This window comes from Netta rufina, assembly GCF_964035555.1.
Source record: "Netta rufina genome assembly, chromosome: 21".
NCBI classification, from domain to species: Eukaryota; Metazoa; Chordata; class Aves; order Anseriformes; family Anatidae; genus Netta; species Netta rufina.
The window spans coordinates 7,783,794-7,800,207 of record NC_140145.1 but is presented as its reverse complement, the minus strand read 5'-3'; the positions used below and the strand labels follow the sequence as shown (position 1 = coordinate 7,800,207).

General features: G+C 41.1%; 1 protein-coding gene across 1 annotated transcript in view; it reads right to left on the bottom strand.

The window, feature by feature from the left end:
• Positions 1-476: 476 nt before the first annotated feature.
• Positions 477-16,414, bottom strand: part of EFCAB5 (EF-hand calcium binding domain 5) — a 38,224-nt gene continuing 22,286 nt past the window's right edge. The window contains 14 exon segments of the mRNA XM_084299453.1: positions 477-634; positions 1,914-2,010; positions 2,642-2,868; positions 3,689-3,942; positions 4,794-4,897; positions 6,112-6,264; positions 7,000-7,228; positions 7,957-8,129; positions 9,004-9,293; positions 12,619-12,775; positions 14,035-14,249; positions 14,675-14,767; positions 14,907-14,975; positions 16,152-16,413. Coding sequence (XP_084155579.1) covers positions 492-634; positions 1,914-2,010; positions 2,642-2,868; positions 3,689-3,942; positions 4,794-4,897; positions 6,112-6,264; positions 7,000-7,228; positions 7,957-8,129; positions 9,004-9,293; positions 12,619-12,775; positions 14,035-14,249; positions 14,675-14,767; positions 14,907-14,975; positions 16,152-16,413 — 2,466 coding nt within the window. The 3' untranslated portion in view covers positions 477-491.

Here is a 16,414-nt window from a genome sequence, read left to right as displayed (position 1 = left end):
TTCTGCCGTAAGAAACGTTATTGCAGAGATGAAATCTTGCGGCAGACAGTCAAGTTTGCTGTAATCTCAGGCAGCTTTTTCCCTTTATATATTAAAATTATGGGGCTTTTCCATAACACATGTAGAAGTAACAGTAAAAAAGTGCTGATTAACAACCTTTAGTTAAAATTATTTCTAAAAAGTACTTTAAGGACAGTGAGTCTTAAAAACTTTTGTGCTATCATTTATGAGCACTGTAGCTTGGTAGACGTAAACTCTTCCCTGCTTCTTTCTTTCTCATTGGAATTAATTAAAAAAAAAAAAAGCTTTTAAATTTACTATATATACTTATAACAATAAAATTGTCTCCTTTAATGCTTTTATTTTTCTTAATAACACACAACAGACCATTATAACACCAAAATATAAAGCACCAGTTTATTAAATAAAAGATGTCAAATACCAGAACCACTAGGGTTAGATGAGGAACCAGTGTTTCAGCTGAAGGCACGCTAGACTTTGCTGGTGAAATCTGGAACTTCTTTATTCTGTAGGCTCTTTGTCATCTCCATCAGTGCCAAGCAGGTGTGCACCCAGTTGTACAGGTACTCGGCTGGAACTGAGCCCTGCTTCCACAGCTCTCCTCTGGGTACACCTGAAACAAAGAAGAGCTGTAACTGCAACAGGCCAAGTCAAAACTGCGACCAGTGTTGCTAAGGGCTGCACAGAGAAGATCATCCCATCAGCAGAGTTTTCCCCAAGTCCAATAATTCTACCCTAGAAAATTCTGATGCTTTGAAATGGTGCATTATGATAGTGAACAGCTAAGCACATGAATGCTTAATTTTTATTATAATTTATTTCACATTGTGGTAGGTCCCCTGTTGTATGAAGTGCTCTATTTAATACTAAACATTTGATAATTAAAAATGTAGTGAGAAAAGTATTTTTGCTTTGTTTTGTTTTCCCAAGCTCATGTTTGATTTTAGAGTAATTATCCATTGAAACTCCTTTATTATATGCTATCAGAGGTCACCCTAGAGTCATACCTCCAAAGGTTGCTCTGTGAGTAGAGCATGGGTTATTACTGTTTTGTTCCATATTACAGGGTATGCATATAGAATGTTGTCCAACATACACCATGTGTGAACAGTGATATTCATTTAAAAGGAATTCCTATAACTGTGAGTCATACCGGTATTCACACTGCTGATCTCACACTACTGTCTCACAGTAAGTTCCATCTGGGAAACAAGTCTTTTGTAGCACACAACGGTTGTTTGCCAAAGCTGTACCCTTTCTAGTTAAATCAAGGTTCTTAGTGAAGTAGGACTGGATGCTCTAGGCCTGCTTCATTGTCTCCCGTATTAGTTTAATATATATGAGGAAAACACACAAAAAGAAACGCTGACTGTATTAGGTGTTCACTGTTCACCAGTAGGCTGAACAGTATCCCCAGCTAAATTAGTAAGTGTCGTCCATGCTTGATTTTAACAGGCCTCAGTCTGGCATTAAATCAAGCGAAAGACGTCCACAAGAACAGCAGTCATTTCTCCTGCAGAGATGTTACAAGTAGTAAGAGCCTCTTGACTGCTCCGGTACACAGAACAGGATACTTGCCAAACAAAACAATCATTCTTAGCATGTTACCTGCAGGTTCACAATGAGACCACCTGTTCTGGTAGATTTCAAAGCTGATTTGCTCCCCTTTTCTTAAGACGATGAATTTTGATAATAAATTTAACAGGTTGACTTTTATTGACCAAAAAAGACTGCAGATCTTTAGGCCCCCTTATCTGCTGTTTAATATACTGGGAAATCACAGTTAGTTTCAGAAGTAAGGATTTTAAAAGCATGCAGCTGAACGTTGCAACTGACAGAGTTTCATTACTGAGCTGTGTCTGGTAATCTCACAGTTACTTTACAGTATTTACCACCAATACAGTCCAGCAGCAGCTCTCCTTGAACTTGCACAGATGGAGCAGTTGGATCAAAGCAATAAATCTCCTGAATCAAATTGTCATCAAGATTCTGCAATGCAGAGAACAGAGTCAGATGGCAGTGAAAATCTGAGAGAGAGTTACAGAACTAAAGAAGGGTAACTCAAGTATATAGGAAATCTAGAAATGATAAGTAAAAAAGTGGAAATTGAAAGGAAGATGTCTGCAAGGATGGAGAAACTGAAAAGTAAAAATACAGGAAAGTGAGTGAATACCTGAGAAACAAAGGAGCACACAGTCTTTCAGATATTCTTGATTTGGAGGATATCCTTCCAATGTTTTAAAAATAATTACAAATCATACTCTTCATTTTGCATTTAGTCAGTATATGGACACTTACTGTATGTAACATCTCCCTATCACTGTCTTAATGACTGTAATCACTTCAAATTCAACCATCCAATTCTGTTACATTTCCACATCTGCAACTGTATTTACAATGTGATTTTTAAATAGTTCTGCCTGGTCATTGCTTTTACATGAACATATCTCCAGTGCCCACTTATCCGTTTCCTATTCTCTTAAAAACAAATCTGGTTTATTAAACTGGACAGCCCCTTTCGTGTAATGTGCATGGAATTATTTCACTACCAATTCACCCTTGGCAAATATCACTGTATCTTCGTAGTGAAAGAGTAACAGAAAAAAAAAAAAAGGCTCACCAGTATACACTGACTCCAGCTCTCAATCTTCTCTGAGCCCTTCCAGTTTGGATTGAAAAGCAACAGCACAGCCTTAACTATGTTATGTATTAGAGCTGGTGGTTCTTCATAGCCCTTTATTTCAGCAAAGCTCTCAGCACCGAGTTTCTGGACACACTCACGTAGGTCCTGCAGCATGAACCGGTGGAAAAGAATTCCTGCATGCCTCGAATTCATGTGTTCTGCCTCTGGAATCAAAAACCAACCTTTCAAGAAGTTGATCAGAAACATGTGATACTCAAGACTTATTTTACTGACCGAAAGGCTCTGCACTCTATCTGATTAACTTTTTTTTCTCCTTGACTAAGTGATTAATTTGCATACAGCCCAAGTATCTGATGAAACATTTCAAAATGGATATGTGCCTGAGAAGGAGACAAAACTTGCTGTAATGTAAGTGTGGTATGTTGAGACCGCTGACCATCCTAAGGGGATTAGATAGATGCCATAAATGTTACTATGCTCCTGGGGGAACTGGAGCCACTGAGGGAGTAATTAACATAACCTCCTCTGGGGGTGATAGCGGCTTGTTCTGGTTCCAGAGTCCAGACAAACAGAAAACACAAATGGTATCAAGATTGCACCCTGGCCTGGGGACCTGACATGGGCACCCTGACTTATCAGCAGCTTTGGCACTGTGCTTGCCTCGGTTAGGATCCAGGTGAAGGGTCCAGGCACGCACTTAATTCTGGAACTTTGACACTAAAACCCTCTTAACCTTAGGTGGGGCAGTTCTGTGTAGAACGTGAAAGATCCCTGAAGGCAACAAAGCACCTTTGATTTTAGTGGGACTCGGGCACAAAAGTATCCTGTGAACCAGAGCCAAAATCTGAACATTCTGTTTAACTGTACTCTGCTCAGCACGTAGAGTTGCTCATGAGTAGTTCATGTGTACCAAAGCTTTGTATTTGTCTTTCTATACTTGTATGAACGATACTTCAGATGTGGTTTTACTGACATTCCTATTTCTACTCCTAAAAAGGTATCTTGGCTCTGTGTGCACAATACCTAGTACATAGGTTGGTTTTGTTTCCTCTGAAGGTATCTTCAGTATCTCACAGCAGGCAGCTTGGGCCATCTTCAACATTTTCTGCAGGTCTTTATATTCATGAGGAGGTAATTTCTGGTGGTGTCCCATGCTGATATCAAATAACCCAAAAGCTTGTCTCGATAGGTCACGGAGAGGTACTGCAATGTGGTACTCTCCACAGACAGAAGTGCAAACGACTTCTGAAGTGTCTATGCACTTAAATAGGTAATCTCTGAAATGAGAGTAAAGAGAGGAAAATATCCTAACTTTAACCATTCCAGTCTCTTTTGGTACTTTATTTAGCATATTTTAGTTAAAGACCATTCATCTTGTGTTGTTAAAACAAAGGTATTACATTACAGTCATTGTTTATTCCTTGAACTGAAATATGAACATATTTCAATATCATTCAAACCACTTACAGAAAGGAGAAAATAGTGTTTAGGAACACAATATTGCTTACCCAAGGCAATTGCAGAACATCATAAGAAATTAACAGACCCACACTAGTTTGTATTCTCGCTTTAAAAACAGATTCCCATTATAACCATGTTGACATTTGTTCTACACATTTTTATAAAAAGAAAAAAAAAAGTGCTGGAACAGCAAATTACTATTCAACCAACTTTGACAACAAGGATGATATACTTAAAAGAAAAGTCTGTGAGGATCTTGGCAGTTGAAGGAAACAGATAGTTGAAGGAAATGAGATATGTAGCCAGGAAAAAAAAAAAAAAAAAAAAAGACAGATTACTGTAAAGAGCAAAATGCTTCACTACAGGCTCTGATCCTGCAAACCCTTCGCAACAGATGCAGAGCTTCAGAGCTTGCTTGGCAGCTCATCTGGTAAGCATTAAGTTGGAAGTTAAGTTTTCGCAGGCCTAAAATTAAAGAGAAAATTCACCTTACCCCTTCATAATTCAGTATCACATCAGCATCTACAACAGAAGCCTCAACAGTGAGACAACTACAGACAGATAGTCTTGTAGGGTTGCATTACAATGGGCTTTACACAATGTACATCATGCAGACTAGAATCTAAGAGCAGAGGTAACTGGCTAGATTGCAGGTTCCAGAGCCTACCTTAAAAGGTTTTCTTTTCTGAGGAAAAGAACAACAGAAGTATGAATTTCTTTTTGTCCTGTATTATCTGTAGTAATCATTTTACGTAGAGCATAGTCACATGTCTGTCGGAGAGAAAAGGGACATTTAGCTGCATCCAGAAAAAGAACAGACATTTTGAAGCTTGGAGAGGGAGAAAAGTGTTTACTTCTCAAAGAAAAACTCCTATGTATATTCAAGTGAAATGAGATGGTTTAAAGACATCTCCCAACAATATCTGGTTTTATTCCCAAAGTGTGTTGCTCCAGATGCATGAAGAGTGTGCCCTGGACCTCCCTCAGACTAACTATTTAATCCATCCCCAGGCTCTACACTGAGAAACACCCACATGCCAATGAAGAGGTTTTCCTTCTTTTTCATGTCCTATTACAGCCCCCTTTCTTATATTATGTTTGTGTCAGCATGCCCTGAAACATGAAAAGCACAGAGGGGAGCAAACAACCTGGCTATCAGACAGTTAACAAGGGGACAGTGCAGAGCCTGGAATGACAACAGAAGGCTGCCAGCATAAACTATACTTATCAGAGGAAACAGATGAATTATGGCTTCAGCTGATGTCATGCAGACTTTGTGGTGGCATGGGATCAGTTCTTAATATTGCATACACTTTCCTTCTCCTTAACTCACTTGTAGACTTGTGGACTGACACGGTTCCCAGGGTTCAAGTGCCTGCTGAACAACTGGACTATGATCTGCAGGGATGTGGGCTGCCTGTACAGGCAAGTTAACTGGGAGCAGCCATTTCCTGAGTCAAATTTAGGTCTTGACTCCTGACATCAGTTCAGAATGAAGAGGTAGTGCATTAGCTAGGGCGTTCTTTTTTTTCCACACCATAGTTTTAACATGCACAGTATCCCCACAGAATCAGGCATTGCAGGCTAATCTTCACCTGGATGGATGGATGGATGGATGGATGGATGGATGGATGGATGGATGGATGGATGGATGGATGGGGGTGGGGGTTTGCTCTATTGGTTGCTATGCACCTGTGAGCACTGAAGTAGTAGAATATTTCCTTGTCTGACGGAGAAAGAAGATACGCTAGCAGTACTGTTGAATTGTTTTACATGAAAGGCTGAAAAGAATGAGTGGCCTCCATTCCAGAGGGAATCTTTTGATGCACAGGCAGACACAAGAATCTCAGGCAGCCTTCAGTTTTGACAACACCAGCACTGGGAAATCATATACAGCTAGATATAGCATGTCCCCCCACTAAAGTAGTCCTGTCAGCCACTCATACCTACAATTAGCATAATTGCATAATCAGTAAACTACATACCTGATGTTTGCCAGGCTCCACCAGGTATGTAGTAACAGTGTGGATGCTGGGGACTCTGGGATACAACCAGTCAAGTGCAGTGAGGGTCATTTGCAGAACGTTTTCTAGTGCACACACATGATGGTAGGCTTTGCTGAATGCAAGGGAAACTCCCTGTGAAAGCAGAATGCTCCAAATGAACCAGACCTTTGTTTGGGGAAAACACTGGGGTAAAATGAAGCAAAATGGTTGTAATAAGTTACTTTAATTGCAGCTTGCAAAGGTGAAACGTGACTGTGATATCTCCCTTATCAAATAAGGCCATAAGACTCCAGAGCACCCAGGTCACAGCCAAGTACTACAGTAGTCAAAATTGGTTTTAGTGGTGATTGATAGTCAAATACTCTGATAACGTTGGCTTGCTGCGCTCCCTGCTGCCCAGATGATGCATACACAGTGAGGCTGATTCTAAAGAGCACTGCGTACCAGCATCTCACAGAAATATGGACTTCTGTTGCTTATAATTAACCCACCATGTAAAAAGTGAGGTTTCACACCACTTTATACAAACAAACACAAATAAGATATTTAGAGCTTCAGTAACTAAAAGCTACTATCTTTGGGCTTTGCACAAATCTGCAATTGATTTACTAGTCAGGTCTGCAAGAGAAGTTCAAATAAATTACTGATGAAGTGATAGCTGACAATCAATTACAAATAAGATGCTAATCAGTAAGATATTGACAAGCTGCTCTGCTCACACCAGTTTTATCACATACTGTAAAATCACATCAGTTCTTTTCTGAGTTGTACATCTTATGTCTCTGCAGAGCAAACCTAAAAAATGCAAATGATCTCCATCCAGTTTTTTGACGTGCAGGATACAAACTGCTTTCTGGTAGTACCCACCTGGCAGAAACTGATCTCATGGGTCAGAAAGATGGTTTTCTCACTCTGGTCCCGAAGAGTATCAATTCCTAGAATGCCAAAGACATTCCAGTGAGCATCTTGTAATGGTAGTACCAGGAGTGAACCTCTTCTCTCCTCAACTGGACGGTCATAGTTCCAGAAGTGGATATTTCCGTGGAGCTGCACTCTTGGAACATGGATTGGTTTTCCCTCTTCAACAGCTGCAAAGCTGAAAAATAAATGTATGAGCAGGTTTGTTATGAGTAGCAGAAAACCATTAGAAAAACAATAAATATTGCAGCTTTGAACTCTCCCTGCTTTTAAGCATTAGAGAAGGAAGGTTTTAGCTCCTTATTCCAACCACACCTAGAAATACCATTTACCACTTGCATCCCAAAGACAGTGGTAATAAATAAGGCACTTTTTATCCTTAAGACATTGTAAAAACACCAACTAATGAATGTAATGAAAAGGAATTCAGAAGGGAGCAGCTGGTACATTTTATAGGTCAGAAGAAGCAATACTTAAAGAAATATGTTTATCTTATGGAAATAAGAAGTAAAGAGGCACGAAGGCTTTTTTTACTGTAAACATTAAGGAAGGGAAGGCATTGTTCTCAAAAATTATCCAGTGGACGTAACTGCTGTAAGGACATTAATTTTAAAAGAAGAAATGTAGGCCCAATACAAGACATTTGCTAAGGAATGAGATTTATTAGACTGTGAGCTAATCTCCCCAAGGAAAGGAGCAAAATCCCAAATAAAGCAGTTCTAAGTAGAGCATGCAAAGTATAAGGATATCTGTATGATAACGCAACATCCACAATGGTCCCTGAGGGAAGTTCCTCTCTGGAGTACTACCAACTTCTGTTTTCAGTGCACCCTAAACCACTTCCAGGCACCCCTGCATTCCAGATACTTTCAAGAAGAAGGAACAGTTCTTTGTAGCTTTTCTTACCTTACTCCTTTCATGTCTTTGTACAGAATCTGGTTGAGAACATATGGAGCATCATCTGTGGTACATGCCACATAGTGTAAGAGAATCTGTCCCCGCTCTGGTGAGAGCTGGTTCTCTTCCAAAAGGGCAATATATGCACTGATCTTCTTGTTATCCCCGTGGGCTTCTGCATCCTAGCAACCAAATGGTTCCCATTACATTATGTACATTAGCCACTGGCCATTACACTTCTTTCATGCACTTATCACTCGTCTCACTTATGCTGACATGCTCTTCTGGGTCACTGATTTTGGATGTCAGGCACCAACTGTGTGACTTATATATGTGCGTGTCATGGTTGTGTCTGACTGGCATGCTATGTTAAAAGCAAAACCACATGGTATTTAGATTCTTAGAGAGAATGTATTTCTTTTATTCCTGCTGCTAGCAGGGAGCATTTCGTCTTAAACTAAAAGCTAATTATAAGCTGGGCCTAAGCAAAACTACTGTGAATTTCATCTCCAACAGGAGATTCCTTTGGAACAATGAAACAAATGCCAGAGTTACTACATTTACAAAGCTAGACAACTTTGTAACAACGTTTGAACCACTTTGAAGGAAGTGTTTCTGTGGGGAATACTTTAATGTTCAAGACAAACATCCAGACCTGCATCTGCAAGTTAAAAATGAAACCTTTTCCACTACAAATTAACTATCTGCATCCCAAACCGAGTCTGGTGTGTTTAATTCCAGAAACTTCAGAACTGAGGATGGATTTCCAAATTTGATCCTAGTCAGCTATTCAAAATTTGAGATGTAATTATCCATGAAAGGCAGTCTGTGTTGGCAGAGCATGAACAAGAATTCTTTTATCACTGATCTGACCTGTGACTCTTTCTGTGCATAACCATTGGCTCTCCTGAACATCAGCTAAGAGCAGAAAGCATGGGGAAAAGAGCCTTATGCCAGCTTCTCCTGCTACCTGTGAGTTCCACTCAAAGCACCAGGGTTTGAAGTCAGTGGCACAATCCTTACAGAAAAGACTCTCACACTCCCTGGGATGCACACCTGGGAGAGGGCCTTAAACACTGCTTTGTAAACGGGTTCCATGCTTGCTCCGCTCGTCTCAGCTGCTTGCTGGATGTTGTGCAGCCATTTCCTCCTGGTCAAGCTTTGCAGGCACTCCATCCAGCTTCGTTCCACACTCGTAGTCAAAAATTCCACAATGTTATCAATAACTTCATCTTCATCCCCAGTGAACTCAGAAGCCACTAGCTCAAGGAAAGTCTGGAATGCCTCTGGGGAGAGCTTCTCCACTCTGCTAGACTGTGGGTAACGTGAGCTGAAGTGGCTTTTTGCTAATAGAAGAAACAGAAAATAAGACAGGAACAATCTGTGTGAATAATATGTTTTGCATTTCCTGTGCAAACTATGAATCAAGCCTTAAACTGGTTCTGGGTGAAGTGCTTCAGCCTAACCCATCATTCTGAGTTTCTTCCAGCTATCGCCTACAAGTGGGTTGTCATCATGAGAGGTAATCTCCAGCTTCAGGACTGGCTGTACCTTTTCCTTTAGATGCCTGTGTTCTCACCTACTGAGAAAGAAACCCACACACCATTGCACCTTTGCTCCTTTTGAACCTCTACAAGATACCTAAACAATGAAGGTCAATGAAAAATACAAAAAATCAGAGGTATCTGTGCATCAGAACCAAATTTCCTGGACACATGGGGTTCTGGTGGGACTGGGGTGCAGGTAGGCATGCTGCAAACAGCAATAGTAGTTGAGACCTTACAGGAAAATTACTCACCTCTCCCATTAAAAATGTGAAGGGCAGATTTTACAGATGATTTCACAGATCCCTCATATACCTGGATTTTCTATTACATACCATGCTTTTAGTCATTATATTTTTCTTTTGAGACCTTCCAAAGTAATTATCAGTCATTCTTAATTACCCTTCTTTAGGTGCCTTTGATGAAATATTGAAATAACATTTGTATTGTGCTAAAACTTATAAATGGAGATCAAAGAAAATTAAAGCCTCATTGAAGTCATGCAGAGGATGGGACAACAGTGCTCTGGAGTCACCTGCACTGCACCAGCAGATGTAGATGTAGTGCAAAAGAACAAGAGCAATTTTCCTGGGTTTAGAAGAATAAATTAGCATGAGAAATACCTGAACAGAGAACAGCTGCTGCCTATTAGCTGCCAGAGATTGAAGAAATAAAGATCACTGTGTGAACACCTCTGTGAGGCTGCTTTTTCCTATCTTGTCCAAGGTTGAGGAATGTAGCCTTGCCCTGTCCCCTTCCTCATGTCTCAGAGACTGCAGCTGAGCTGGCCCAGGTACAGGCCAACAATCTACAGTAGATATCTGGCAGAGTTTTTGTTTGGCGGAGGAGGAATGCAACAAGGGTCAAATTCTAAAGAATCACTTTCCTCTACCTACTTTCTCCAGTTCACAAATTTCCAGTTTGCTCAGAGGTCCTAAGACAAATGGGTCTCCTCCTAGCCTTGTAATCCTAACAGACTGAGCATGAAAGAGTAAAATTACCACATCAGTTTCTATTTAAGTGTTAGTTAAATCAAAATGAGATTTTCTGAAGCATTCAACCCCTGTCCCAGCTGTTCCAAGACCCAATGTTGCTCTTCCCTGTGCTACAGCTCCAGACTCACGGGGGTGCTCTTGCACAACCTTTCAGAGCTGCAGGGTGGCTCCTTGCCTCGGAAACCTGGGGTTCATTGAGTGCTCTGCCCACAGCCGTGCTTGTCTGCTCACGCTCCGGGCAGTGCCTCTCCTCAGCGCTGCAGTGACTAACGCTTTCATCATTTGTTCTGCATCCTGATTTCAAATCCTGTTGGACCCGAAGAAGTAAAGAAAACGACAGATAGCTATTCATCACGCCACACCCTCCTAGCAAACTAATCAAGCGAAGATATACAGGTAGAAGAAGCGTGAAGTTTGCTGTTAGGCAGGGAGTATTTTGCGATCAATACGTACAATGGTCTATAAAGACCAGAGCAGTAGAAAACGCTTTGATTAATGATGCACAAGAACAGGCAGGAAGCTACCCTGGCTGCCTCTCAGCACACTGACAACACCGGTGTTTATGGGGGCTGAGATCCTCCTCCTTCCCCTGCAGAAGCCAGTGGGCATTTTATCACTAGTTTTACCTATAGCAGTAGCAAATACTAGCAGGCCTCAGTCATGGTGGAGCTCATTGTTAATGCTATCTTATCCTGCCCATCATTTAAACAATATTCAGTTGGTTTTTTTCATGTAATTTTTGCTTTCTGACCAAACTAGGATGAAGAATTTTTTGATGGTATAAAAATGTTTGGATTTTGACCTTCACCTTCTCTCTTTGAAGAAAGAGATGAAGAAAGACAGATGAAGCTGAACATGACATTATCAGTTCTTTCTTTACTGAGCCACAGCATAATGAATTATTTTTCCCATTATATCTGTAATATTACACTTTCCACTTACAAGGAAAGCAAATAATTCTACCCACTTTTCAGTCTGTGCTTTCATCCAGGAAAGTGCAATGTCTGTGAGCCTCTCCTCCAATCTGGCCTGTTCCATGACGTTGAGATTATGTTGAAGCTGCTAGAAATAGTTTTATGTTGCTTGTAGGTGGTATTGATTTTGCTATACTATCTTTCTATTTATTTGCCCTTTAGTTTATACGCCTTTCAAAGAAGGGACTATGTCCTTCCATATTTCTGTGGCAGGTTCTGGCACACTTTGAATACAGCAGAGCTGTAAACTGACAGTTTCTTCTCTGGCTGTGCAGCCTCGGGACAACTAACTGCAGCATGCTGGTGCACTCCCCATCCCACCAGCTGCTTCAGATGAGCTAAAGAATAGAATTTGTTGCTTGCCAAAATGAGCCTTTTTCGGTAATCCGTGGCAGAGTGAGCCACATGCAGATGTTCATGCAGATGAATAAACCTGTCCTCTCCACCCAAGCACACATACAGACATGTTCTTAATTGCTAATACAGTATTTCAGAGCACCTGATGCCCACGTTTTAATATGTATGAGGCTGCCAGACAGGTCCAGGTGAACCTGCTGCACTTCTGTCTGACCCAAGCCTATTCTGTCAAGGACCAAAATTGCTAAGTTTATTCAGAGAAATGAACCAATAGCAAAGTGAGACTCAAAGCTGCTATCTAATTCATGAGAGCTGTGCAACAGTGTGGGATTACTAAAGGTCACCTGAGCCCAATAAAGAAAGCTGGAGTTCTCTGCTATGAGATACACGCTGTAGTAAAATGTAGCTGGATAACACAGCCAGATTAAAAGTGTGAAACCTGTCCTCAGGCTTTAGTATTTTTTTTTTCACTGCCATATCACAAGTAGATATTGCACGTTACAGTTGAAATAATTTTTCAACATATCACTATGTCATGAAAGCACTGAGCTTCTCTCTGACAAGGAATTGCTCTCTCTGGAGTGTCTTGCAGAGAAGGAGGGGGTGGAGCTCTGTATTAACAAGTAGGTCAGGATAACTGTTCCTTTTCATTTTGTACATCATGCCCTGTATGCTTATGACTGCTTGCAAAAACAAAAAAATACTGGTGCTCGCCAACAACTTCATTAGCACTGTCCTTGAATAGTTTAAGGCCTACTGTGTTAACATTGTACTTCTCTCGGAGCAGAGCCGTTTCCTTACCCTTCCTCAAGGCCTCTTTTTCCATTCCTTCCTTGAATGTGCTTAGAACAGCATCCACCTCTTTCAGGTCCAGAAACCCAGATGCATTCTTGTCCCACTTTTCAAAAAGTGCTTCCAAAAGCAGTTTTCGGTGGGCCAAGCGAGAGGTGCGGCGAACCTACAACAGAGAAAGAGCTGGTCTTTGAGAACTCCTGGACACTGGAGCTCAATGTCTACACAAATATGGAAACTGCAGCAGTAGGCTGATCATAGCCCCTGTGTGTCAGGCCAAATCTATGTAAATACATAGCTCAGACCTAGAGATGAATCAGTAAACCTGGGAGATATTTGGAAACACTAAACACCGCTGACAATTTTATCAGGAAGAATCAGCTCTGCAGAGGGCATTTCCCAGTAAATGAATGAAACCCTTGATGGGCCTGAGGCGAGATCAACTCAGGTAAGTTGAAGTTTCCCAGAATACAAATGTCTTCACAGCAAGAACTAACCAGAGGCTTGTTAGTAATACCCAAAGATTTCACAGTTTTTATTTCCATACATCACTTTTGCTGGCACTGCCCTGAAGTGTGTGGGCTCCGAGGAAACGCATGTGCAAGTTGTCCTTTAAAACCAGTCTCTGCACAGCATACAGTGATAAATGGCTAGGAGTGGAATTGTCTCAAAGGCCAAAATACTGGCAGCGTGCTGTGCTGAGCATGAGGACAGTAGAGCCGTCAGATCCAATATCTCATCCAAATTAGGTCAGCAGCGCAGAGGGAAACTAGGAAGAGGTCTGAGGAAAATGCAGCTAGAGAGGCTACTATGGACAGACCCACCATGAAATACATACATATACACATATATTCTGAAGTGATACGGGGCAGCCTGATGCTGTGCATGAGAATGTTGCTGAAGGGGAATGTATTTTTTCCAAACACATAGCAAGAACACCTCGTTCCTTAAACGCAAAGAAATGTGCACATTCGCATATACCCATGCACATAAGCAAAAGCAGAATGTTGAAGGATTGTTTTAAAGCCCTCCCCAAAACATTCACAACCTCATATGTACATGCCAGCATAGTAGGTCAGACATCAGGTTCTTGGCTATTATAAAGGTGAATAAGCAGAACAGAATGTTTTGAGTTCTTTCACGGTTAACTATCAACCTGCTGTCTCACTGGTTCCAGACACAGAACAGACAGACAACCTCCTACAGGATGAGTCTGTCAGCACTGCTAGAGCTAAAGGCTAAGGATGGTGAATCCATATCAAAACAAAGGGGCAGAACATCTCTAAAAGAAATACAGAATGCAAGGCCGCAAGTGAAAAGCTCTGCCAGCAAGAGATTAGAAGCTGACTTTGTAATTGCCTCTAGTTGTTTGCTTGTTTGGTTTTTTATTTTGTTTGGACTTGGGACCAGCAAATCAATATTTACTTTTTCTAGTTGTTCAGTTTTTGATTCTTCTGTCTGTTTGTATTCTTCTTTGATAAATTCAATAAGACTCTTCACAGTAGGCAGAGGAATGTCTTGACCAACAAATGTCTCCAGGAGTTGAACAAATTGTGGCAGGTTGAGGCAGTGTTCATCAAAGGCACTCCTAACACGAGATGTACAACGGTTCTGAATGTCTGCCATGATGGGACGTAAGTCTGAAAGGCAGAAAGCACAGTGTGTCACAGGAAGCCAAATGCTGCCCTAAAGCCAGCCATGTGACAGTGACAGTCCTGAATCCTCTGCTTCCTAGGCAGCAAAAGTATGGCTAAACACAGACTGATTCCATGCTGACTAAAGGCCTTAATCTGTTTGGACTTTTTAATGTGTTCTCTTCAGATTTTTGTTCCAGTCTAGCATGGATACAATCATACAGTGAGGTCAAATCACTGAATACAGGTGAGCCGAAATTATTGTTATGGAGAAAGTAGGCTGTTGAGACTATGACTACACTGCTCTCTTATCTTGAAGCCAGCCTCAGGAATCAGTGTTTATATTCTGGACAAAACTCAGCTCACAGCATGTCTACAGACTCTGCCAATCTTCATGTGCCAAGTGAAAATACAATTTTGTAACCAAATACCTGCAAATCTGGTGTCCTCACAGATCCACTCCTCTGGAATTCTCTCTCCATAGCTGCTATACTTGAAGCTTAGGTCAAAGGTGAGAAGGTCACCTGATGAGACAAAATAGAGTCTGTAATGATATAATCTTTTAAAACAAGCATAAGGTACAGATATACTAAAAGCTGTTAAATATATACACAAAAACTATAGTTTCTGAAGCAGGTGAAAAGATCTGACCTGAGTACTCACCTGACCATGGCAGTTCAAACTCCTGGCCAGCTTCAGCCTGAGAATCCTGTCTGTCTGAATAAGCTGGACCTGCAATTTTAAAGAGAAATCTTCTGTGAACCAGAGCTTAATAGTCTGACCAGCCTGATGATTACTATGTAAGATATACCACCGTGTCTCTGGAGCTACTCTTGTTATCAGTAGCTATTTACTGTCTGGAAACACCGTGTTCTGAAATTCACCTGATGACTATTACATTTCTTGAGCCCAGCTACAAATATCCATCTTAACAAGAGCAATTAGATAGCTTCTTTTCCAGTGCAGATGGAAAATGATATTCAGACTTCTTATTTCTATCTTCCTCTCAAAGATCATTCTACCATCACCCCATCATTTCTGTGAGAACAGAGCAGGTATCTGCTCTTAAGCTGGCAGTACTGCCTGCCCCAAACAGTGCAGGATGTGTGCATCCAGGGACTGGCTGAGTGACAGGCTCATGCTGTGCGCTGGAAGTTAACCACGGAAAGCTGTAGGTTCTAGTGGGCTGTACTATCAGCTTTACAGTCCCTTATGTAAGAAGTCTGTAATTAGGCTGCTCTGGCAATGTAGACCCAGTTCTTAGAGTTTTAAACTGTGAGATGCAAGAGCGTATTAACAGAGCACTAGCAAGGAAGTTGGTCCTTGAAGTATGTTTAAGAAAGCACCTATTAAGAAATATACAGTTGCCCAACAACAGCCTTCCTAGAACAGGCCCGTGTATACACTTGAGAAGGATGGTATTCCTTTGGAGACACAGTGAGAGATTAAAACAAAAGTTTCCTGCTGCACGATCCAATAATATATCTCCCTATGGGCAATCACATTCTAAAGATTATTAAAATCATTTCATATTTAATGTTCTTAGGCTCTTGTCTTGTTATGGTAGTATTACAGAGTGAAACAGAACATAATTTCTCCTTATTACAAAAATGCTGATGCTTCAGAAAGTCCCTACTTGAATTAAAGTGTCTGCTCAGTGCCTTGAATATAGATCAGCAGCACAGTGCCTCACCTGCTGTCCTGTGGGAGGAACACTGAAACCCCGACAGAAAACTCCATACTGAAAAGACACCAAAGCTTTTAGTCTTGAAAGTACCAAAGCTTTTAGCCTTGTCTATTCAGAAATCACTCACATGATTGCACTGGTTTTGAGATGGATTAAAAACACACCTACAGGCGTATGTTTAAAAAGATTAAGGTCTGCCACAATAAAGGAGAACCCTTTACCTTTACCCTGGTCTTGCAGGTCCTCGTCTTGCAGTCTTGTCTCTGAGCTTGTCTGCTGTCCAAACTGGCCGCTGTGCTCACTAAGAGAACTCTCTTTCCTTGCAGCAGTTTCTTTCACAGCCTCTGCAACTGGAGCATCCTGTTTTGAAGCAATGACATCCATGTCTGCCACAACTCTGTCTTCAGAGGTCACAGTCATAGCTTCAGGTGTTGGTCCTGAAAGTGTGTTGGCTGCCTCTGCAATCCATTTGTCCCCCTCCCTA